At 46.0% G+C, this 25,048-nt stretch overlaps 1 protein-coding gene across 1 annotated transcript in view; it reads left to right on the forward strand.

Annotated features, from left to right (window-relative positions):
• The window catches only part of LOC147010996 (ubiquitin-protein ligase E3B-like), a 44,481-nt gene extending 19,974 nt beyond the window's left edge, over positions 1-24,507 (forward strand). The window contains exons 3-4 of the mRNA XM_085859552.1: positions 22,016-22,128; positions 22,962-24,507. Of these exons, the coding sequence (XP_085715678.1) occupies positions 22,016-22,128; positions 22,962-23,153 (305 nt within the window). The 3' untranslated portion in view covers positions 23,154-24,507. The remainder of the gene's footprint in view (positions 1-22,015; positions 22,129-22,961) is intronic.
• The last annotated feature ends 541 nt before the right edge of the window (positions 24,508-25,048 follow it).

Genomic DNA, 25,048 nt, shown 5'->3' on the forward strand with positions numbered 1-25,048 from the left:
CAATAAACTTCTGCACAAGAATACAATCGCTGCAGACCCCTTCAAAAATGGGGTTTAAAAAGATAGGCTCATTTAAGAACATTTCCAGGGAGTAGTCATTGTTATTTCGGCGAACAGTGACTGCCTGCCATGCATTCAGCATGCTTCTATAAAACAGGGGGACTGATGCTATATCAACTTTCTTGGTGTCAATAAGGAACAGTTGCTGATCGTAGCCGAGTTTCCCCGCCTGCCGAAGCAGGCAGTGAGCCAAGGCCTTCCACGAGACGTCCGTGTACAGCAATCTGCGAAGCGAAAGGAGGTGAAAAGCCATCACCTTGCTGGTAATAGCAATCAGCCCCTGTCCTCCTTCAGAAACAGGCAGGTTTAACACACCAGGTTGGAGCCAATGCTTTCCTCCCCAAAAGAAGTCAATAAGAATTGATTGTAATTTTTTAAGAAACAAATCTGGGGGCTGCAGCGCTATAAAAACGTGCCAAAGCATTGATGCTGCAAGGTTGTTTATAACAAGGGTTCGGCCCCGATAGGAGAGTTGACAAAGTAAGCCCTTCCACTTTCATAAACGTCTCTCAGTTTTAATTATTAGAGATTCCCAGTTTTTTAAAATGAAGTTCTCAGTTCCAAGAAAGACGCCTAGGTAAAAAATTCCATCCCTTTCCCATTTAAGTTTCTCGGGAAGAGTCGGAGGAATGGCGCCATTTTGTGGACCAAGATGGAGAGCTCTGCTTTTTCCCCAGTTCACTTTTGTGGAACTTGCCAAACCAAATTCATGAATGCAACGGACCAAGGCTGAGACGTTCTCATTCGAGCGAACGATTGCACAAAGATCATCTGCATAAGCAATCACTTTAAACGGGTTCGCCATTGGTTGAGGAAGGAAACCAAGAAGACGTGCACGCAACCGAACGAGCAAAGGCTCAATCGCAAGAGAGTACAGGAGGCCAGAAAGAGGGCACCCTTGACGAATGCCTCTATTAACCGGGAAAGGGGGACATAAAATGTTGTTAACCTTTAAGAGACTAAAAGTGTTGTTATACAGTAACTGCACATGAGAGATAAAATTTTCCCCAAAACCAAACCCCCGTAAAACAGAGAAAAGATAAAAATGATCAATGGTATCAAAGGCCTTTTTTTGATCAAAGAACACCAACCCGACATTCCTTTGCTCAAGAGAACAGATGTCAATTATATCACACACAATAAAGATACTGTCATGAATTGTCCTCTTCGGGACACAGTAAGACTGATCTGGGTGTACGATCTCCTCGATTATGGCTTTAAGGCGGTTGGCAAGGGCCTTGGAAAATATTTTGTAGTCTGCACAGAGTAATGAGATGGGACGCCAGTTGTGTGGTTGCTGAAGGTCTCCTTTTTTGGGGATAAGGGCGAGGACAGCCCTCCGGCAGCTTAATGGCAGTGAGCCTGATCGTCGACCGTCGATTATAACCTCAAGTAGTTCTGGTCCGAGGAGGTCCCAAAAGGTTTTGTAAAATTCCGCAGGAATTCCATCCAGACCAGAGGCCTTACCCGAGGGTAGAGTTTGAAGAGCAGCTTGGAGTTCCTCCAAAGTTACTTCCTTGTCCATTTGTAGAACTGCAGATTTTGACAAGGTAGGTAAGGAAGAAGTCAGCACTGTTACCATTTTGTTGTCAATTTTCGGAGCATGATAAAGTTCAGTAAAGTAGTGTCTGAGTGAGGCTCTGACATCTTTTTGATTGTGTGTTATCCTTCCTTCCTTTGTCCTTACTGAAGTTATCTGCTGACTTCTCTTTGTTTGATCTTCCAGTCCAAAAAAGAACTTAGAGGAGGTGTCCAGGTAGCACAAATTCTCCAGTCGGAGACGAATCAGCGCTCCTCTGGCTTGCTTTGCACAAAGTCCAGCAAGAAGAGCTTTTTTCTTCGCCAGCAAGAGGTTGGTTCTTTCATGATTTGAAGCCAAGAGGTTGATCTGCAAATATAATATTTCTTTGGCAAGCAAGGATTGAAGGGCAGAGTCATATTTGGTGTGGTAGGCTCCATATTGTTGGCAAAAGGATCTTATTTGCACTTTGACGTTGTCCCACCATTTTCCAAGGCAGGGGAAGGAAGTTTTACGTTGGAGCAAGGCTCTCCAGAACACACCAAAGGCATCGACAAACAGTTGGTCATCCAAGAGGCTTGCGTTGAAGGTCCAGTAGGCAGCACCACGATTCCGAACTGGTTGGTGAATATGAAGTGCGACCATGTGATGGTCTGAGAAGCCGCTCGGAATAATGTCCATATTGCTCACAACATTTAAAAAGGTACTGTTGATGTAGAAACGGTCCAATCTTGCAAGTGATACGTGGCCTTTTGAACACCGACTCCACGTGTATTGGCGGAGAGAAAGATTGCGGATTCTCCACACATCAACCAGGGAGAACTTGGACAAGGCTCTCAACAAAGGCGCTGCGCTTGCTGGGTGCGGCTCCTCTCCATTACGATCAATGGTGGGGTCCATCGTGCAGTTAAAATCTCCACCCAAGCAGACAAGTCCATCAAAATCAATGTGTACAAGAGACGATTCTAAGTGTGTGTAAAAGGTGAGTCTCTCCGTGCTATCGCTAGGTGCGTAGACATTCAGTACGGTGTGTTTAAAGCCATTGTGTGTGAAGGTGAGTGAAATCAAATACCCTTTGATAATCTCATTAAAAACAACACTGGGACTGCAAAAGGAAGGTTGTAAATAAACAGCCACCCCAGCCCTTGGGTGTTCCAGACTACTAAAAAACCATTTTCCCCTCATTGTCCTTTGCCATTCACTTGCACAAGAGGAGCTACATCTTGTTTCTTGCAAAAGCAAAACATCAATGTGATTTGTCTCAACAAACTGTTTAACTTCTGCTTTACGGATGGAGGAGCGTCCCCCATTAATATTTAAACTCGCTATAGAGAAGGCCATAGGCTAACATAGAGTTTGGGTGTGTCAAAAACTTAGTCTCTCTGTGTCTGCAGCTCATTCTTTGCTTTGAGGATGCATTTCCGGAGTCGATACACTTGTGATTCCGTCACACCAAGCTGTCCGGCTTTGAGGAGCAAAAGCTTCGCAGAGATTATAAAGCCGGATAAGTCAGGGAAAAAGTTTTTAATTTTAACATGTTTCTTGCGAAAGGTGTCATGAAGAAACTTTATGATATCAGCAGGTGGAACACTGGTAACACTCTCCGAATCTTGGGAAACTGGATCATTCCATGCTTCAGCACCGCCACAAGAAGCAAGTGATGAGTCCCCGTCCGAATCATAATCCGAGTACTGATTGGTGTCCATTACATTAACGTTATGCTCCAAAGATGGAGCTGATGGTTTAATAAGGGAAGCCTCACATTCCGCTTCCAAAGGGGGAGAAGGGGTCGGAGGAGTCGAGGAAGGAAGAGTGGAGGGAGGAGGAGTGGGGGGAGGAGGAGTAGGGGGAGGAGGAGTAGGGGGAGGTGGAGTGGGGGAGGTGGAGTAGGGTGAGGTGGAGTGGGGGAGGTGGAGTGGGGGGAGGTGGAGGGGTGGGAAGAGGAAGAAGATTAGAAGTGGGAGGGGGAGGAGGAGGAGGAGTGGGAGGGTGAAGAAAACGGGGAGGAGGAAGAATACTAATGGAAGGAATGTTATATTCCGCTTGAGATGAACCTGGTGTTTCACTAGTTGAAGCTTTACACCCTGATTCAACCAGGTTTGGAGTTATTGGTGACTTAGAAACGGTACACATTTCACTGTTGGTCTTTTCAGGGAGGGGGGTTACAGTGGATTCGGTGTTAATATCCAAGGTGCCTGTGACTATGGGAGTGGTCACGTGTGCTCCCTGCTGCACAAAACCAATCTCCTCCTCATGTTCACCAACCCCACCGACAAAAAAAATCATCATCCTCTGGAGCAATTACATCAAATCGATTTTTCGTTTTAAAAAGAGCATCTATTGTTGCTTCCAAACACGAGTCATTATTCTCGGCAGCCGGCGCCATCTTTTTTGCACAGCTCGCCGTCACATCTTGACTGTTGTTATCATTTAGATGCTTTAATTTATGTTTCCTTTTTGAAGGAACAACGGTGAAGCTTTCGTCATCTGTCAGGGGGGGATTTACCTCCACTCTCGGCGGCCCAGGCAGATTGTTCGAGTTTGAAGCGTCACCAACGTTCCCAACTCTAGATATACCACTATTCGTCTCGATGGGTTCGACCACACTAGATATGCCACTTAATATATTCTTGGGGCAATCGCTTTTTAAATGTCCCGATTCACCACAGATAAAACAAGTTGTGGTCTCCGTTGCGATATAAATCTGGTAATTGCGGTTTTTATTTTTTAAAGTCATAACTGCATTGAGCGATTGAGCGTTGTTTTTTAGAATGATATAGCAATGACGTCGGAACGACATGATGTGGCGAACCGAAGCGTCAGAGCGCAGACGAAGTGGAATCATGGAGATTCGTGACACAACTGTGCCAAAAACGCTTAATGCAGCGACAATCTCCTCACTCGAGAAGAAGGGCGGGATGTTGGACAGTGTTAATTTTACCGCCATCGTATCGAGATAACTAACGTTAACGAAGACGTCTGGCGGTACGGATAGACCGGTTTCGACCGCCTGAGCCACGTGTCGCTCCTCCGACAAGAAAACCACGACACGTTGGCTCATTTTCGAAGCGGCGAGAACATTCTCGATTCCTACGAGCTCTCCCAGAGCCATCACCACGTTCTCAACACTAACTCCATCAGGTGGAGTAATTGTCACTCCATTTTTCCGAGTGAGTGACTCGTACACACTATTGTGCAAACGTCCGTTTGCCATAGCTTAAAGCAAAAGAAGAGAAGTTTAAGTTTAACAAAGGAAAACCGTCACAAGCAACCAGCAAGTGGGGTCAAATGAAGTATAAGGGAAAGGAAGAGTATAAGGAAGAAGCTAAACCACCGATAAACGGCAGGCCTATGAAAACAAGGCAGATGAAAAAGTAGGCCCGGAAACCCGAAGGTTTCAAGGAAAACCCACAAAGCACCGACCGTGCGCGCTCTCCCTCTCTCTCGTCTCAGCAGGAAGGGAAACAGGGAAAAAAACTCCACAAACACGTACGGGGACACAGAGAGAAACGAAATAGGGACAGGAACAACACTAACACAGCACAGTACTCACAGCTGCACACACAGAGCCGCCATGATGCCACACCCATGCACGACTCACCAACGACCAGCAGGGGGCGAGAGAGGGCGAGAGAGAGAGAGAGAGAGAGAGAGAGAGAGAGAGAGAGAGAGAGAGAGAGAGAGAGAGAGAGAGAGAGAGAGAGAGAGAGAGAGAGAGAGAGAGAGAGAGAGAGAGAGAGAGAGAGGAAGAGAGAGAGAGAGGGGGCAGAGAGAGAGAGGGGGAGAGAGAGAGAGAGAGAGAGAGAGAGAGAGAGAGAGAGAGAGAGAGAGAGAGAGAGAGAGAGAGAGAGAGAGAGAGAGAGAGAGAGAGAGAGAGAGAGATAGAGAGAGAAACAGATAGAGAGAGAGAGAGAGAAAGAGAGAGGGGGGAGAGAGAGAGGGGGAGAGAGAGAGAGAGGGGGAGAGAGAGAGAGAGAGAGAGAGAGGGCGGGGGAGAGAGAGAGCGGGGGAGAGAGAGAGAGAGGGGGAGAGAGAGAGAGAGAGAGAGAGAGAGAGAGAGAGAGAGAGAGAGAGAGAGAGAGAGAGAGAGAGAGAGAGAGAGAGAGAGAGAGAGAGATAGAGATAGAGATAGAGATAGAGATAGAGATAGAGATAGAGATAGAGATAGAGATAGAGATAGAGATAGAGATAGAGATAGAGATAGAGATAGAGATAGAGATAGATATATATTTCTCAGGATTGGAAGACATTGCAAGTGTTTGAACACCTTGCTATTCTATCATGATCTGCAGAGGGAAGGGGCTGCAGCTTTCCTGATATATACTGTTACGGTTGTGGAAATTCACAGAACACCATTCAGGCTTCCCAGAGATCAGTTATGTCGATAAGTGTGTGTTCAGATTAGATTTCCCCACCGATGTCTAAAGGGGATTATTCGTGTAACCGGACTGTGATCTTTAAGTCAGCCATTATTCTTTTGCTATCTTTTTTGGAACAACCGCATCTCAACAACCACAACCACTACTTCAACAACCACAACCGCATCTCAACAACCATGCCATTCCCACCACAGCGCCAACCACGACATCTCCTCGCCATCTCCTCAACAAAATCTCCACAATGAACAACATCGCCTCACCTTCATCTCCACAAACGCCACCATCTTTTTGCCAGCAACGGCATCCCGCGGACGAGCGGCATCTCCGCCGAACGACGTGGGGACTCCCTCGTTGGGGCAGGAGCTGATGATTTCTGCCACGTCCGCTTTCCATGGCCGATGATATCTGCCACGTCCGCTTTCTCCGCATTTCGCGAAGAGATCGGATCAAAATACCAAAAGGGGCGGAGCCAGCGGGGGGGTGAAAGGTCGAAGGTGGGGATCAAACTCACCCCCCCCCAGACCCCATAAAAGGCAGGGCTGAACTGCCAAGTTTTGCTTGGGTTTTGCCTGGGGTCGGTCTGGGTTCGCCGAGAAGTCTGTGAGCTGTCTGTCAAGGTTCGAGTCCAGTGGAGGGCAGTTGGGGTCATCAGAGCACAGCGAAGCCTGGAGTGCAGCCCAGCTGGCAGTACCGTGCCAAACCGTGGGTCAGTGGACACAGCCGGAGAGAAGTCGCCAGCCGGCCCCGAGACGGTCCGAGCAACGCTGAGGAGTGGTGGGCTTTTAAAAGAGCATCAACCCATAAAAGAGAGCAAGGCCCATTCGTTCCTCTGAGGCGTCGTCCGCTAGGCCGATCCACCAGGCCGCACGGCGGGGCCTGGACCAACCGAGCTGCTGTGTTTACGGCGAAACGTCGAGGGTCCCCCAGCGAGTCACCACGAGGGTGGCAGGTAACCAGCACGGCCTCTCGGAGCTCTTGCGGTCTCCACAGCTCCGCAAACATTAAAGGCCTATGGGCCCTGTTCTTGCCCTTTCCTTTCCTGGGGTTTTCTTTGTATGAAAGTTGTGGCACCGTGTCCATAAGTAGAACTGTTAAGTGATTGTGTAAATAATAAATAGACAAACGGCTGTAGGTCTTTGTTTACTCATGTCTTGTCCCTACCCCCATTCAATGCATATGTGTCGTGTGTGAAATAAATGTCATTGTTTAAATGTTCACCTGTTCGTTGCGTCCTTTCCTGTCATTGACTGCCATTATTACGTATGGAATATGAGCTGGCTTTTTAATAGCCGAAAAGATAATCGGGTCCAACGGGGCCTCGCGATAATACACTGCTCGGCAAATCGCAAACGGAGCGAGCTGCTTAAGCGGCTCGTTTCCAAGCAGGTCCCGTTGAGGTGTAAATCCCTGGCGTTTCTGTCTGCGCGCATACTTAGGTAAATCGACAATTCGGCGATCAGACCCTGTCGCACGCGGACAGAAGAGTTGGCTAATTTATGGTGTGATTAAAAACACACCCATAGCTGAATTTCGGCGTTGATCCGAAAGCTGCGACTAGGATTGCTCGTCCGGTGGGCGCACGGCCGCGATTAGTTAAAAGCAGTCGCCCGCGATTAGTTAAAAGCGGTCGCTCGCACGCCAAACTGGTGGAATATATATATATATATATATATATATATATATATATATATATATATATATATATATATATATATATATATATATATATATATATATATATATATATATATATATATATATATTGTTGCGGTCTTCGCGCCCGCCGGCGTGCGACGGCCACGTAACTCGAATCGCGGCACGTCGCCCACCGGACGGACAATCCAGTCGTGACCCTCTCGGACTAACGCCGGGAACCAGTCACGGGTGGACCTTTCGGTCTCACCGCGATCGAGCCAATCAGCCCCCGCGTGGGATAGGGTTGCTCGCCAAATTCGAACTACCTAAGTACCCACGCGGAGGGTAGACCGGGCGATCGCACCTCGCCGCAGGTCGACTTCGGACACGGGCCACTTAAGCGACCCGTTCCGTACTATCAGAATAACCGAGCGGTGTTATCGTCGACCTCGACGGTTCGATTAATTATCGGGCGTATTCAGCCCACTACCAACCCTTTACGTGAAGCAAGATGGGGATTCAATGGAGGAAAAGACGAAGCGAAGCGGGAAACAGTTCAACAATAAAGCACATTTATTCTCGGCACACGGGAAGCACACAAATACCATTCCACCAAATGCACACAAAAAAAGAAAACACAATTCCATTTACACAAAAAGCAAACATAAAAGTGAAAACACAGTGCAGAGCTAATACCGACTACCGAGCACACGGCAACACTTATACAATTCTACTTCACAGACGGCGCCGACAACACATACCCAAAACCAAGGAAAAGAAATACCCTCAAGAATGAGGTAGGCCTGGGGCCGAGACCGGGTCGGGCCTACCCGTCTGGTGATGAGACGCGGAGCGGCGATGGCCCCGCAACCCGCGGGCCTCGTGGACAGTGCCTGGCAAGGGGGGTGGGAACGGGGCCCCCTTGGTCGCACTATCTCAGCGCGGGGGGAAACAGGAGGGGGTTGCTGATGCTCGGGGTATAGAGGATCTTTATTATGTGCGACGAGCGTCTCCACCTCGGCCAGGTCGCGCTGCCGGCCTCCCTCGGGCGCAGCTTCCTGCACGACGCGAGCACCCCCTCGTCTGGTGTCGCCGCCTTTCCACAGCTCCGTCCCCTCCGTTCCGACTCCAACGCACACGACGAGCAGCTCCACCGCCCGCGAAGTCTTGACCCTCTGCTTCCGACTCTCCTCTTCTTGACTCTCCGTTCTCGTTCTGCTGACTCTCCCTCGTTCTCTCTTGCGACTCTCCGACCCCTCGTTCTCGTTCTGCTGACTCTTTCGCTCCGACTTTTACGACTCCTTTCTGACTGACGAACACCGTCCTTTTATCCCCCCGTAACTTCGCCTTTGACCCCCTCCCTTTGACCTTTCACCTCGCTCCCCATTGGCCCGAGAAAAAGTGGGCGTGAAGGCTTTTTGATCCACAAATTTGCATATATCGATCGCCCTGGGGGCGGGGCCAATTCGCCCCTCGCTCACCGATTGGACGGCAAAAAGTGGGCGTGTGTCGTTTTCGATCCGTTTTTGAAGCAGAAAATCCGTGATTTTGTACACGCTGTTCGACGCGCGTTCTGCATGAGTCCAACACCGGTACCCACAGCGGGGCAAGAACGGTGGCGATGCTACGGTTGTGAGGTGTGCGTGAAGGTCGTGGCGGTTGTGGTGAAGCGGTGGTTGTGGTTGGTGGTTGATGTTGTGGTTGTGATCATGGCGGTTGGCCCAAAATAAAGATAGTAAAAGAAAAACGGCTATCCTGAAGAGTCGCAGCACGTATAAATGACATGTATTCCCACTAGACAACGGGTTTGGGCCTAACTACACATGCACTTACCGAGATACCTCACCTAAGGGACCTGAATGGTGGTTTGCGAATCTGGTAACCACAACAATATATATATATATATATATATATATATATATATATATATATATATATATATATATATATATATATATATATATATATATTGTTGCGGATTCGTGCCCGCCGGCGTGCGAACGGCCACGTAACTCGAATCGCGGCACGTCGCCCACCGGACGGACAATCCAGTCGTGACCCTCTCGGACTAACGCCGGGAACTAGTCACGGGTGGACCTTTCGGTCTCACCACGATCGTGCCAATCGGCCCCCGCGTGGGATAGGGTTGCTCGCCAAATTCGACCTACCTAAGTACCCACACGGAGGGTAGACCGGGCGATCGCACCTCGCCGCAGGTCGACTTCGGACACGGGCCACTTAAGCGACCCGTTCCGTACTATTGGGATAACCGAGCGGTGTTATTCGTCGGCCTCGACGGTTCGATTAATTATCGGGCGTTTTAGCCCACGACCAACCCTTTACGTGAAGCAAGATGGGGATTCAATGAGAGAAAAGACGAAGCGAAGCGGGGAAACAGTTCAACATAACTCACATTTATTTCGCGGCACACGGAAAGCACACATATACAATTCCACCAAAAGCACATGTAAAGGAAGAAGAAACACAATATTACACAAAAAGCAAATATAAAAGAGAAACACAATGCAGAGCTATCCGACTACTGAGCACACGGCAACACTTATACAATTTTACTTCACAGACGGCGCCGACAACACATATTCCCAAAGCAAAAGAAAAGAGAACCACCCTCCAGGATGAGGGGGGTAGACGGGCCTGGGGCCGAGACCGTGTCGGGCCTACCCGTCTGATGATGAGACGCAGAGCGGCGGTGGCGCCTCAACTCCGCGGGCCTCGCGGACAGTGTCTGGTAGGGGGTGGGAAAGGGGCCCCCTTTGTCGCACTATCTCAGCGCGGGGGGAAACAGGAGGGGGTTGCTGATGCTCGGGGGAAGGAGGATATCACCCTGTCTCGGGTCCCGCGGCGAGCGTCTCCTCCTCGACCTCGGTCGCGTTGCTGGCCTCTCCCTCTGCAGCTCCCGGCACCGACGCGAGCACCCCCTCGTCCGCCTTCGCCGCCGCCACCTCTCCACAGCTCCGTCTACTCGCCCTCTCCGTCTCCTCTCTTGGCTCGTCCCAACTCTTCACTCTTGACTTCTCCCACTTCTTTCCAGCTCCACCGACGACTCTCTTGAACTCCGCACAACTGCCTTTACTGACGAACGCAGCCGTTTATATAAGCCCCGTGGCTTCGCTCCTTCACCTTTGACCCTCTGCCTCCGACCCTTCACCTCTCTAACTGGCTCCCCATTGGACAGAGGAAAAGTGGGCGTGAATGCTTTTTGATCCATGAATTTGCATATAGCGTCCTCACTCCAACGCCCTGGAGGCGGGGCCAAATCGCCCCAGCTCGCCGATAGGACGGAACAGAAGTGGGCGTGAGTCGTTTTTGATCCGTTTTTCTCGGAAAGTCTGTGATGTTTCTGAACACGCCGCTCGGTGCGCGCCCTACACGAGTCCAGTATCGGTGCCCACAAGTGGCGCGAGAATGGTGGGGATGCGACGTTGGCGAGTTGTGACGGTAAAGGTCGTGGCTGTTGTTGTGAAGCGGCGTTGTGGTTGGTGGTTGTTGTTGTGAAGCGGCGTTGTGGTTGGTGGTTGTTGTTGTGATGGCTGTTGAGACGTGGTTGGTGGTGGTAGTAATGGCGGCTGGTCCAAAATAAAGATAGCAAAAGAAAAACGGCTATCCTGAAGAGTCGCAGCCCGACTGAATGACATTTATTCCCTCGAAACAACGGGTTTGGGCCTAACTACACATATACTTACAGAGATATCTCACCTAAGGGACCTGAATGGTGGTTTGTGAATTTCGTCAACCACAACAATATATATATATATATATTTTTTTTTCTGATGCCATGAAATAAGTATTTTTATATATATATATATATATATATATATATATATATATATACATATACATATATATATATATATATATATATATATATATATATATATATATATATATATATATATATATATATGTATTTGCATTAAAAATATATTGGTGTTAAAAAAACACAACTTATTGATTGCTAATGAATCAACACTTCACTTGGCATTCACGTCGACGTTCGTCTGACATATCACCAAATATTACATTTGTAGAAATAAAATCTCACATGTACTCGAGGAAAACCATGCGGTGACCAAGTTTGTGCAGCAACCGACAAGGCACGTCTGGAGGGTCCACTTTAATTTCTGGGCTTTTGCGTATTCCTGATGCCAATGAAAGGCCAGGTTAATGAGCAAACATTTCACCCTTTGTTTTACTTCCCTGAGAATTGTTTGCACAAATATGTCATCACAGTGCTTTTAACAAGCCTCAGGCGTACCAGGACCTGCCCTGGGAGAGCTTTCGAAATAAACGCCAAAGCTGTGGTTAACGCACAACATCTTCAACTGCAGCTTAATTGCTTAGCTTTGGGACATTGTTAATCAGGCACAAGTGCCTTTTGGGCATAATTTTCCATAAAGGTTCAAACTTTCTGATAACATGTAAACATAAAAAAAACCAGTTTGAATGTAAGTCATAAATGTTCTGCAAGGATATTCGCTCTCACATACTTTTGCAGAGTTGATGTTTCAGCATGTCAAAAAAAAAAAAATACATCTTCACTTGATCCACAATGGTGTATTTATCTGATATACGAAAAACAGCTATGTAAAAACTCATGGAGGAACAAATTAACAGAATGGGGTTTCAAAATGGGAAAAGAAACAAAGAAGACTTTCAATGGACACAAATATGACTTGCAAGAACAGGTGAAGTCCGGTGGAGGTTAGTGGGAATAAAAACCGGTTCATTGAAATGAGAGACAATTGATATTGCAGTCAGTGAGTTGTGACCTCGAAGCAATGAAAGGAAGAAACACGATTGGACATGATGTGCAGGGAGTCGATGCCACATTCGGGAAAAAGAGAGGAACAAATGAAAAGGGTGAATAAGAAGCTTGGGCTTTGAAAGGTGTTTCAAGGAGGGTTGTTTTTGATGAACACATTCACCTCGGGAGAGTTTTGGTAAAGGGTAAAAGGCTGAAAAGGCAGAGCAAGACGAGATGAAAAAGGACAATACATTGAGAGACCACAAATCGCTCTTCAGGAAGAAATTTGGAGGACTCGTTTGACCACCGATTGATGGGTGATGCCAATGGTTTTCAGAACTTTGGCCTTCATGGCTTCCAAGAGTGTGAGAGGATGCTGGCGTCCCAGCCCACAAATAAGATATCTGCGAGGTTCTTCAAACAAATACTTTATGAACTATGAGAACAAAGGAAACTTTACCAGGTGCAAAATGCCCAATCTGTGCCTGATTTTAGCAGCCATCCTGCAGATTTTGCCGTGTCTGAGAGGTGATTGATTGCTTTGAAACAGCAAACGGCTAACATTGTGTAGCTTTTCATGGTTGCTTTCTGCAGCTTTCTTTGGAGAGTAAAGCATGGGAGTTAATCTATCTGATAATCCCAGCCACCTGGGACAATTAATTACGTGAGAGCTGATTGGTTATTTCCTCCAATTACAGAAGAGAGATGTGATTGGGTCTTGTTATTTTTATGTTAACTGCTATTGGCATTGCATGTGTTACATGCTTGGTTGGGAGCCTCGATGGTGTGGGTTTCTAACTATGCTGTCACTGATGACTCTCCAACAAGTGATGAAACAGGGCTGGCAGCTGAGGGGGTGTGCAGCATTAAGATTCTCATGTATGTACCGAAGCCTGGTGTTGGCTTAGTGGTTAGGGTGGCAGCTTGTGATCCGCGGGTCCAGAATTCAAGCCCCGTTGGCCGCTGAATTAATATACATCAGGAGGTTGACTCAGCCTGTCATCCTTCCGAGGTCGGCAAAATGAGTACCAGTGTATTGGCAAGGGGGACACTGCATCAGCGGCATAACCACGTCCCAACCAATGATGCAACCAGCAGCCACAGGTTGCACTCGATAGAGAGATGTATGTACTACTTGTGAATGTTTGCAGCTGCAGAAGAATCTTGGTGGGGTTTGAAACAGCAAAGGGCTTACCCTGCGTAGCTTGGCTTAGTTGCTTTATGCAGCTTCCTTTGGCTAGAAGAGCATGGGAGTATATATATTGTTACGGATTTCAGAATCCGGTCTGATGAATGCATCCACACATCCAGATCCTCAGACAGTTATTTTCTTAAATGCATGTTCAGATTAGCCCCCATCCCCATGTCTAATGGGATTTTAAATGTGATGTGTTGAGAAGGGTAAAGGATAGATCCCCTCTCTTATGGGAAACTTTTTTCTTTACGACAGACACGTTCACACACATTTCTTTCACGAGCCCTGAAGCCCGCCCCCATTCTTTCTCAACGGCAATCTTTTGCGAGCTCCAACGCCCACCTTTTTTGAGAGCGCACGGGTCACCATGGTAACCATGCGCCAGTGGGGCGGGGTGAGCTTGGGGCGGACTGACCAGCGGAGACGGCCCGGAGATATAAAAACGAGCGACAGGTATGTTCTGAAGAGAAAAGAGGAGAGAAAAGTGTGACCAGAGAAAAGTGTGAGAAGAGAAAAAGTGTGAAGAGAAAAGCATGAGGAGAAAAAGCAAAGGGCAAGAGAAGCGAGCAAGAAGCGGGTGTCTGACCAGCACCGAGAAAATTCGTCCTTCCCAGTGCTTTGGCAAGCGAGCGTGTGGTGTGGGTGTGGGTGTGAGCAGTGCTGCCAACAAGTGAGGCACGGGTCGATCACCAACAACACCAGGGTCTAAACCTGTGGCGGACGATCTCTGTGCCCTCCAAACTTTGACCGGTGTTCAAGGCTGTTCGCGAGAGGGTGCATGGCAAAGCTGGGTGCTGGCGACGGACGGGACATGCACGCACACATTTCAGGACGTTTTTGCTTCATGGACGACTACTTTCTGGTGAGCGAGACGATTCTCCCCCTCCCCTCCCCCTGAATGATCTGCTGGGTACCCTTGTCTGTGTTTAGCTGTAAGTCAACTCCCGATAAGCATCTGCTCTTTGTCTCTTTCCTGGCATTTTGAATGATTTTGCTTTGAAATTCATTCTTTATTTACCTCAACAACAACAAAAAAATCTTTTTATTTATTTATTTTATTATTAATAAATTATTTGTCGATTTCCAACCTGTCCGTGTTTGTCCTTTCCTTCCATTGGTCGAGCATTGTTCGAACCAAGATAGACTGGGAGGTAATTACCACAGATTTGACCAAAAATAGTCGGCACGCACCAGCGGTTAAAACGTTTAGACGCCCTAATTAAAATCTAATCGAGATAATATTGGTGCTTTACCGAGGGTGCGCTCCCTGCTCAGGAAACCACGTGACCTCTAGTTAAACGGAATAATTAGACGGTGGACACTGGAACTTGTGGTTGACTGGGTGGCGTTCGTGGTTTTAAAACAACCCACCATACCACAACGTTAATTGTGAGTGGTGGCCCCAGGTCCGGCTCCACCGAGGACAACCGGGGATTAATCCCCCTGAGTGACAAGCTGGTGTCTCGATACCCGTGGCCGCAACAACTGGTGTCAGGAATGGGAGATTTTTCTAACCCCTTGATCAATAAATTGATGTCAGGTCGTCGACCTGTGGTGCGCTTCACGCACCTCGAAATTCAGAGCGGTTAGATCAAATTTTAGTTAAATTTATTTGGATGGACAATGGCGGACCAACACGGGCAGGTCCCAGTGGGCCATGTAGATGATGTAAATACGGATACGGAATGGACCCAGGACCCGGATGAAGTCACAATGGAGGGTGAAGAGGAACAATGGGAGAGATGGAAAATAACCCTCACCCTCGGTCTCTGGAAAATACGGCGCCGATAGTGCAGAACGCCGGGTTATCGCCACCAGTGCAGCCCGAGAATGACATGATGTTGTTCATGAGGAAATTAATGGCACAAATGAAAATGTCGAGCGAAGAAAACAACAGAAAAATGGACATGATGGGCGATGAAATAAAAAGGGAGATGAGTGAAGCGATGGGCAGAGAAATGGCGGCGGTACGAGAGGAGGTAAGGGAGTGTAGAATCGGTGTCCGGGAAGAGATGAGGGAGAGTGAGGCCAGACTGATGGGAGAGATTGGAAACATAACGAAGGAGGTGGAAGGACTGACGTTCGGACAGAATGGGTTTAAGGAACAAATGGAGAAGAACACAGGGGCGATAAATGAGTTAAGGGCCACCGAGGAGACAACAAGAGAGATGACGGCAATTAAAAACGAATGTATAATGGCACACGAGAAACTGACGAAGAGAGTAGAGGAGGTGACACAGACGATGGGAACAAAGGAACGGGAAATGGAAACACAAATAGAAACAACGAAGGGGACGTTAGAGGGGGAAATACAAGGGGCGCATCGGGAATTAACGATGGTGAAAGAGGAGGTGGATGAGGTAAAAATTGACATTATTGAAATTAAAGCAAAACGGGTAGAAACAGGTAGTCGAGTAAAGGAGGAGATTATTGAACACAAGGACGTGTTATATTTGCAGCGTGACAGAGTGCTCGGAGAACGGGAGAAGGTGAGTATACCGAAGGTGAGTCATGGTGAGACCAGGCACGGACATGATGCGATTGGGTATGTGTCGAGTTTGGGGGGAATGAAGGGCCTGGGGTTTCTTGGAGTGCCCAATGTGCCGGAGTATGTGCGGAGTGTATGTGATATCACATGGATGAGTGCTCACGACAGAGTGGGACACGGATCGACCCGGACGGGAGTCGTGGTTGGTGTGGCGGACCGGAGGGGCGAGCCTCCTGAGTGGGACAGACTTGTATTGGAAACCACGCCAGCCCCGCGAGAGACTCTTACTCGGCATGTCCGGGAGTGTGCGCGGTCCGTGCCTCGCAGATCGCCCAAGCACGGACGGTGGTGCGATGTGTTAATGGTTTCAGAGGGGCCGGCGTGTAAACGCTCTGTGACAGATAAATCACTGGTGCACGGACGGCGAAACAAAACGGGTTTGGCTGCAATTTTTTCCACGGGGACCAGGTGTGCAATATGCACGGTACCCACGGCATGAGCAATGAGCAAAGCGAGCACGGCTTGGTTCCCCATGGGAAAACCCCAATTCCCAGTGGCAAGAATTAAAACACAAATTGGCTTACAGCAGACATGTGACTGAGCACCTCTGCGGATGCAGAGGGCTCATTATCAGAGGGGTAAGTGACAGTAACCCCCATGTGTGGAGCGCAGTTGTGGAACAGCCACACACATCTCGGGGCAAAGGAGCACTAGCCTAGGGGGATGGCATTGTTAGGTCCACATAGGGGTGCCAGCGATGGTAGCCTCTGTGGGTACCGAAACAGCGACCATGAGGGAGGGCTAGGATAAATTTAGGGACTAAGAGCGACAATCAGGACTGTTTAGGTAGGTAAAGACATTAGCGTGTAGTGGGGACGGAGCTTAGCGACAGAGATAAATGGAACGTGCATTAGTATAAGGGAAGACGAGGGTGCATGAGTGAGTTAGGGGAAATTAGTTAGGTGATGATGTGTCGGTGAGTGGAAATGTGTGTGTGGTAGATGAATTATGAGTGTGAGGGCAGGGCAATGGCCGGTATGAGTGTGAGTAATGGAATGCATGGTGTGAAGGATTGAATGGGGGGAGTGGATCCCACCAAAGGAAACCCAGAGGTTAGTTTAAAGTTAGGTAGAGGGATTAGGTAAATTTACACATGGATGTCGTTATGCGGTTGGTGCTGATTGTGGAAAGTTTAAATAAAAACACATTTTTGTGTGTAGGGGTGCAGGAGATAATGGACCAGTTGGGGGTGTAGCTTGTGAGTGTAGTGTTCAGATGAAGCAGGCACCCCATGCGCTGGGGGCTCGTCAGTTAGGTGAGGCCATAGGTAGGTCCAGGAGACCATTAGTGTATTCATGGATGCAGGTACCCGAGGAGAGGAGCCTGGAATGCCAGTGTAGTGTTCAATGGGACCGGGTGCCCGAGCAGCGGGCACCAGCGGTTAAAACGTTCGGCTGCCCTAATTAAAATATAATCGAGATAACATTGGTGCTTTGCCGAGGGCGTGCGCTCCCTGCTCAGGTAAGCACGTGACCTCTAGTTAAACGGAATAATTAGATGGTCGACACTAGAACTCGTGGTTGACTGGGTGGCATTCGTGGTTTTAAAACAACCCACCGAACCACAACGTTAATTGTGAATGGTGGCCCCAGGTTCGGCTCTCCCGAGGACAACCGGGGATTAATCCCCCTGAGTGACAAGCTGGTGTCTCGGTACCGGTGGCCACAACATGTACATATGTATATATATGTACATATGTATATATATGTACATATGTATATATATATATATATATATATATATATATATATATATATATATATATATATATATATATATATATATATATATATATATATATATATATATATATATATATATAAGCCTGGTGTGTTGGCGCAGAGGTTAGGGCAGCGGCTTGGGATCCGAAAGGTCCTGAGTTCAAGCCCCGTTGGGCCACTGAATTAATACACCAGGGGGTTGACTCAGCCTGTCATCCTTCCGAGGTCGGCGAAATGAGTACCAGTGTACTGGGCCGGTGTATACCCCGGTTAAAATAGGTGTACCATATCCCTATGTCGTAAGAGGTGACCAGGGTTGCATCAGGAAGGGCATCCGGCGTAAAACATGTGCCAAATCACTATGCGGATCATAGCGATGATCTGCTGTGGCGACCCCTAACGGGAGCAGCCGAAAGCAGAAGAAGAAGAAGAAGATATATATATATATATATATATATATATATATATATATATATATATATATATATATATACATACATACATACATACAGCTCTGGAAAACAATATGAGACCACTCCAAAAAAAATTTAAATCAGCATTTCCACATGAATGGCAGCCATTCCATTCCAGTGTCTATTGAATTCCAAAACAGGCACACCTCATTCGACTTAGTGAGGTACTGATTAGTTGATCACCTGAACCGAATCTTATTTAACAAGGAAAAGTATAAAAACCACTGCTGTGGTCATCACTATCCTCTTGCAATGGGACCAGCTGGATGGCAAAAACAGTGCAAGTAGTTCCTCAAAAGTAATTGGAATTAAAAAAATAACAATAAACCATGCCAAAAGAGTTGAAAAGAAAAGTTTTGAGTGAGGAAAAGAAGGATTCAATTCTGGCTTTACTGGCAGAGGGATACAGTGAGCGTCACATTGCTTCCATCCTTAAAATTTCAAAGACGCAGTTCATAAGAACAAGGTCAAGCAGCAGGCATTGGGAACAACAAAGCTACAGACTGGCAGAGGGTGAAAACGACTTTCCACTAACCGGGATGACCGCCAACACATTCGAATGTCACTCAACAACTGTAGGATGACATCAAGTGACCTACAAAAAGAATAGCAAACGGCAGCTGGGGTGAAGTGCATGGCGAGGACGGTTCGAAACGGGCTCCTAGGGGCAGGGCTGAAGTCGTGCAAAACTAGAAAAAAGCCCTTCATCAATGAGAAGCAAAGAAGAGCCAGGCAGAGGTTTGCAAAAGACCATATGGATTGGACCATTGTGGACTGAAGTAAGGTCATTTTCTCTGATGAGTCCAATTTTCAGCTTTGCCCAACACCTGGTCGTCTAATGGTTGGACGGAGACCCGGAGAGGCCTACAAGCCACAGTGTCTCGCACCCACTGTGAAATTGGTGGAGGATCGGTGATGATCTAGGGGTGCTTCAGCAAGGCTGGAATTGGGCAGATTTGTCTTTGTGAAGGACTCATGAATCAAGCCACGTACAAGGTTGTCCTGGAAGAACACTTGCTTCCTTCCGCTCTGACAATGTTCCTCAACTCTGAGGATTGGTTTTTCCAGCAGGACAATGCTCCATGCCACACAGCCAGGTCAATCAAGGTGTGGATGGAGGACCATCAGATCAAAACTCTGTCATGGCCAGCCCAATCTCCAGACCTTAACCCCATTGAAAACCTCTGGAATGTGATCAAGAGGAAGATGGATGGTCACAAACCATCAAACAAAGTCGAGCTGCTTGAATTTTTGTACCAGGAGTGGCATAAATTCACCCAACAGCAATGTGAAAGACTTGTGGAGAGCATGCCAAGACGCATGAAAGCTGTGATTGAAAATCAGGGTTATTCCACAAAGTATTGATTTCTGAACTCTTCCTAAGTTAAAACATTAGTTTTGTGTTGTTTAAAAATGAACATGAACTTGTTTTGTTTGTATTATTTGAGGTCTGAAATCACTGAATATTTGTTGTTATTTTGACCAGTCGTCATTTTCTACAAATTAAATAACTTTTATAAAATAAATAAAATAAATTTTATGGGGGGGGGGGTTGATGACGTCATCTGTCACGTGGTTCAGCAGCCCTTTTTGTTTTTTAAACATAAAAACGTTAAAAAATCTTCTTCTCTAAAACTGCTGAACAGATTGAGGCGAAACTTTACGGGTATGATGGTTCGATCCATGAGGAACAAAAAGTTCTCCACTGATGATGTCATAGGTCACATGGTTTGGCAGCGATGATTTTTTTTTTTTTGAAGAATAAGCTTTTAAACATCTTCTCCAGAATGGCTCGACAGATCAAGGGGAAACTTCATCTCCATGTTCCCCAAGCATTAGGGGATACCAGGGTGTTCATGAATAATTAATAGATCACATGGTCTGGCAGCTCTATCGGATTGAACAGAAATATTAAAATATTATTTCTCTTGAACCGCTTCATCAATCGACGTGAAACGTCACAATTATGATTTAGTCATCATGAGAAATATATGTTTTAAATTTCAAACTGATTGGACGCATGGTCTCGCAGACATAATTATTTAATATTTTGAATCTGTGTTCAGGGATTTAAATCAAACTTGGTACAAGTATTTATTATGATGTAGTAATGTGGACAGAGGCAAATCTTGCGACATTGCGACGTTGAACAGTGTCCTTCTCGTTTAACAATGATTTAACATTTCTAAAAAAAAAATTCCGTACAAATAAATTGCATGGAATGTGTTCGAAATAAACACTAAAAACAAGCTCTGTATTGGTTTTGTACAACTTCAAGACTAAATTTCAAAGAACACATTATGGAGAATTTGTTTTACAGAACACATTCCATGTGAATTCCGAAGAATTTCCTGTAAAAAAAAAAAAACATATTCCTTTGATTTACTCCGGAACACATTACATCGAGATTTGGAAAACCTGTTAATATTCTAATTTAAGATTTTGAACATTCATAAGAAGAAAAAAAACAGTTATCGACAAATGTCCATCAACTGACAAAGGTTATAAAAGATGCAGCCTCAGCAAATGCAAAGAAAGGAAAAGGTACCGAGACGAAATAGTTATGAGAAATAACCAAAAATTTATAATAACCTTTTCTTTATGAGATTCAGTTTGCGTTAAAGAGCACAAAAAGGAGAAAGACAGATGGCCAGATAATCAAAAAAATGTATTGTTTCAGATGTAGTTGAAGATGATGAACGACAGTAAATTGGCATTATTATACAGAAAACAAAATGTCTGGATGACGAAAAATATCCTTCAAGCTTGGAAGGGTCGGAGCTGGTCTGAATGCACTTTGGTGTTCTGATGTGCAGTACCACGCTCTGTTGCAGAGCGTCGGTGCTGCTAAAGAAGTCTTTTGGAAAGGGTTATGCTGAGTGGTTTGCCTTGCCTTCCCAGCATTAGGGCATGAATTTGGAATTTGTTCATGATACCCTTCAATAGCTTGCCTACTTTTCATGAAGGACACCGGCTGGCAGACGAGCCGCCCAGTTTAACATCCATCCAAGAGACTGCACCACATTGATGAAGCACCCTCCCTGTGAGATACTGGAATGACAGTTTATAACTGGGTCGGGATTCAAACACGGGTTTGACACCTTTGAGGCGAGTGTGCATACCTCTGGAGTCTAGGCCATCCTTTCAGCCTAATGAATATACGATGTAGGCGATAAGATGGACCTGAGAAATTAACTCCCCTTTAGACTCAAATATTTACATCTTGTTTTGTCTGACATTCTGGTGCAGATGAAGCAAACTTGCCTTTGAGCTGTCTCACCTGTGTTCGAATCCTGACTTGACTGCAAATTGCCGGATTGGTGTTTATTAGGCTGGGCAATGCATCACAAAGTGAGCCGGCCCTCGGATGGACGTAAACCCCGGTGTCCCATCATCTACCATTAGTTAGTGGACTTTACTGATTTCACGGTGTCTTTCGTGAAGAGCAAGAGAGTTATCGCCGGCACCCTGAACAAATTACAAATTCCTGTACCAACTCTTCACCCTGTGGTCGACTGAAATAGGCTAGTCATGTGAAGTCAATTTCAACCAAATGTGACCCAGAGGTTTGACCTCTGTTCATAAGCTTGTGACCTCTCTCGTTTATGTGAGACGCCTGACGTTTGGATCTGGAGTTTGTAACAAGTTGACAAAGAATTGTTCTTTTTGTGACATTTTAAATGACTATTTTGTATTCATTGCCAGCCGACCTCGTTGCAGTGTTTATAGTTTGTCACGAGCTGCTCCAGACCTCCGAAGCTGTTCCGAAGCAGACCTTCGCTCACCTGAAGCCCCCTTTCTCCATCCGCTGTGTAGAGGTGTCTGATGATCAGGTAATGCAGTTTGTTTTTTCTTCATTTGATTTTTGTGTCATTTTCCTTTGATTTTGCATACAAAAAGTAGCTTGGACCATGTCTTTGAGAAGTTTGTGGATTTTTCAGGTTTTCTTCAAAATTGACTGTTTGTTTATTTTGCATTTGCTGATGCCGTGATGGTATTACCTTGGGTTTTTGTATTCTTTTCTTCAATAAAGAAATTTAAGAGCATTTTTAGCATGGGAAATGGGTTTTTTTGTGTGCGTGCGTACGTGCATCTGACTGTCTCTAGGCCATAATATTTTTTTACTGATTCAACTTTTGTCATCAAATCTTCAACAAACCTTTATTATGAGAATATGGAGAAGACAAGTTAATAAAATGTACGATTTTTTTTTTAACTGTCGTTTTCGTCTTGCTTTGTTTGAGTACGAAGCAGAAGCGGACGTGCTTTGCATTTTGAGTTCCTTTCTAGTTTATGTTTTGCTTTGTCAATTTTATTTCTGTGCTTGTGGAATGATGTAATCCTTTTCCATTTCATTCTTTCTTAATTACCACACTGGCAGGTGTAAAAAATTGGATGCTAAAATAATTTTACATTCGCTCATTTTGTATAAATTGTTCGCAAAAACATGGTTACAGGTATGTCTTTCATTATGTTCTTGCTCGCAAAGATATTTGTAGATTATGCGTCCATTCGACTGAGTGTTGTGCATTGAATGCCAGGTCATTATTCAAGTCAACACAGTGGGTGGGATTTTTTAAATCTGGAAACTCAGCATCAGGACCGAGTTCAGATGGGAAGGACTAAGCCCCAAACGGAATAATTTAATAATTTGTGTAATTTGCAGGACACGGGAGACACCCTGGGAAGCGTGCTGCGTGGATTTTTCACGATACGCAAAAGAGAGCCAGCTGGCCGCTTGCCCACAGCCTCGACCTGTTTCAACCTGCTCAAGTTGCCTAATTACAGCAAGAAGAGCATGCTTCGTGACAAGTTGCGCTATGCCATAGTTATGAACACTGGATTTGAGCTGTCCTGATCTTTTAATTGGTTTTTTTTTCTCCCTTTCAATTTAGAAATTTGTCTTTAGCCAACCTCTGCATAAGGTATGGACTGAGGAAGGCAAGCGATGTGATAGATTCATAACCCAAGCACAATGTGTCCGAAAAAGTGAAAATATGTATGGACTCCAAAAACCTGCTGTGTAGTGGTATACGCCGAACTGACCGGACCCCATAAGACAGATATCCACATATCCAGGTCTATCGTTAAAAACTGGTGATGCATGCTTATTTTAGCATGATATGAACGGTGATATTATAAGCCATTGACTTTTCCTGCCCTTTGTACACACCTCCCATTACTACCATCGATCGGGATGGTTTTGATGCGATCCTCGGATCAGCCCCTGCACGGACCGTCCTCGGCTCATGGCAGTGCACCGAAAAGATGAGCAAACTTGACTGCCTAGAAGAAGTTGTAGTCATAACGAGGTTTCCGTTGGTAAACCTGCGAAAGGATCGTTACCTGAACATGCACGTGGATATGTATATGCGGATGAACTGATATTCCTGGTGTTGGCTTAATGGTTAGCTGGTGGGTTTGGAATCCCAGGATCCTGAGTTCAAATCCCACTCAGCTATTGAATTAATACCACGTGGGGTTGACTCTGCCTGTCATCCTTCCGAGGTTGACAAAATGAGTGCCAGCTTGCTGGTAACCTGCGTCGGAGTGGCGACCCATCCAGGATTGTGCCCAAGAGCCAAAGAGAATGAGTATGACCCTCTGCAAAGAGTATGATCCCAATGGATGGATGGGCAAATTGTGTTCTTCTGATCATTCTTCATCATCCTGATAATAATCCTTTGAGACTAACTCAGGTTTTGAAGAATGAGAATCCAAATCCTTCATATTGTTGTTTTCGACCAGGTTTGAAACCATAATTGTTGAGATGCAGCCAAGTGACGTGCACCAAGTAGCGCGCATAGCTGGGGTAACAATAAATTTCTTATCTGGCAATGCAGTGATTCCGAACTTGTATGAGACTGAACATTCATATTGTTAATTTTTTTTCCTTTTTAATTTCTTGTGTACAAAGAAGTTCCTTAGATTGTGTAGAAGAATGAGTAGCTTAAGAGGTTTTGCTTATCGAGCATCTCAAGGGAAGTAGCGGTAGTTTTCCGTCTCAATCTTGAGTTCACCTTCACCAGCTATATACACTTTAATTGTGCTCTCTTACTTATTCCACATCAAGCTTCAATCTGAAGGATATATATGTCAAGTGATACTGTTGATTTAATAATTGTGATGAAAAAATAAATAAATAAAGGCAACCCTTAATTGATGTCTTTGCTTATTGCGACCTTGTGTAACTAACTATATATTGTGCAGTGTACATGCATTAAAGTGAGATGGTGTGTGTACGAGTTTTATGTCATTGTCTTATGGACTTGAAGTTTTTTTCTTTAAAATATAGTTGCAATAATACAATTGGTTTGTTCTATTCTAACCATGTGCAATAATATTTAAGGGGGCTGGCTGGATGGCCGAGAAGTACGCACACTCATTTCTGAGCTGTCTCGCTTGGGTTCGAATATCGACCCAGCAATAAACTGTATCAGTGTGTGTGTGTGCCATCCCTCAGATGGATGTTAAACTGGAGTCCCTTCTGATAGCATTAGTTGGTGGATGGTAAAGATCCCACGGTGTCCTTCGTGAACAGTAGGTGAGTTGTCGTCGCCACTATGAAAAATGAAAATTCCTGCTCTTAACCTGTTGGGGGCACTGCATCAGCGACACTTTTGCACCCCCCAGCAATAATGCAGACCAGTGGCTGCATGCTGCATGTGAAATGAGGTGAATCACACACACACACACACACACACACACACACACACACACACACACACACACACACACACACACACACACACA

The sequence above is a fragment of the Eptatretus burgeri genome, chromosome 16, assembly GCF_056783735.1.
Source record: "Eptatretus burgeri isolate ZD-2024b chromosome 16, Ebu_testis_v1, whole genome shotgun sequence".
In the NCBI taxonomy this organism is placed as follows: Eukaryota; Metazoa; Chordata; class Myxini; order Myxiniformes; family Myxinidae; genus Eptatretus; species Eptatretus burgeri.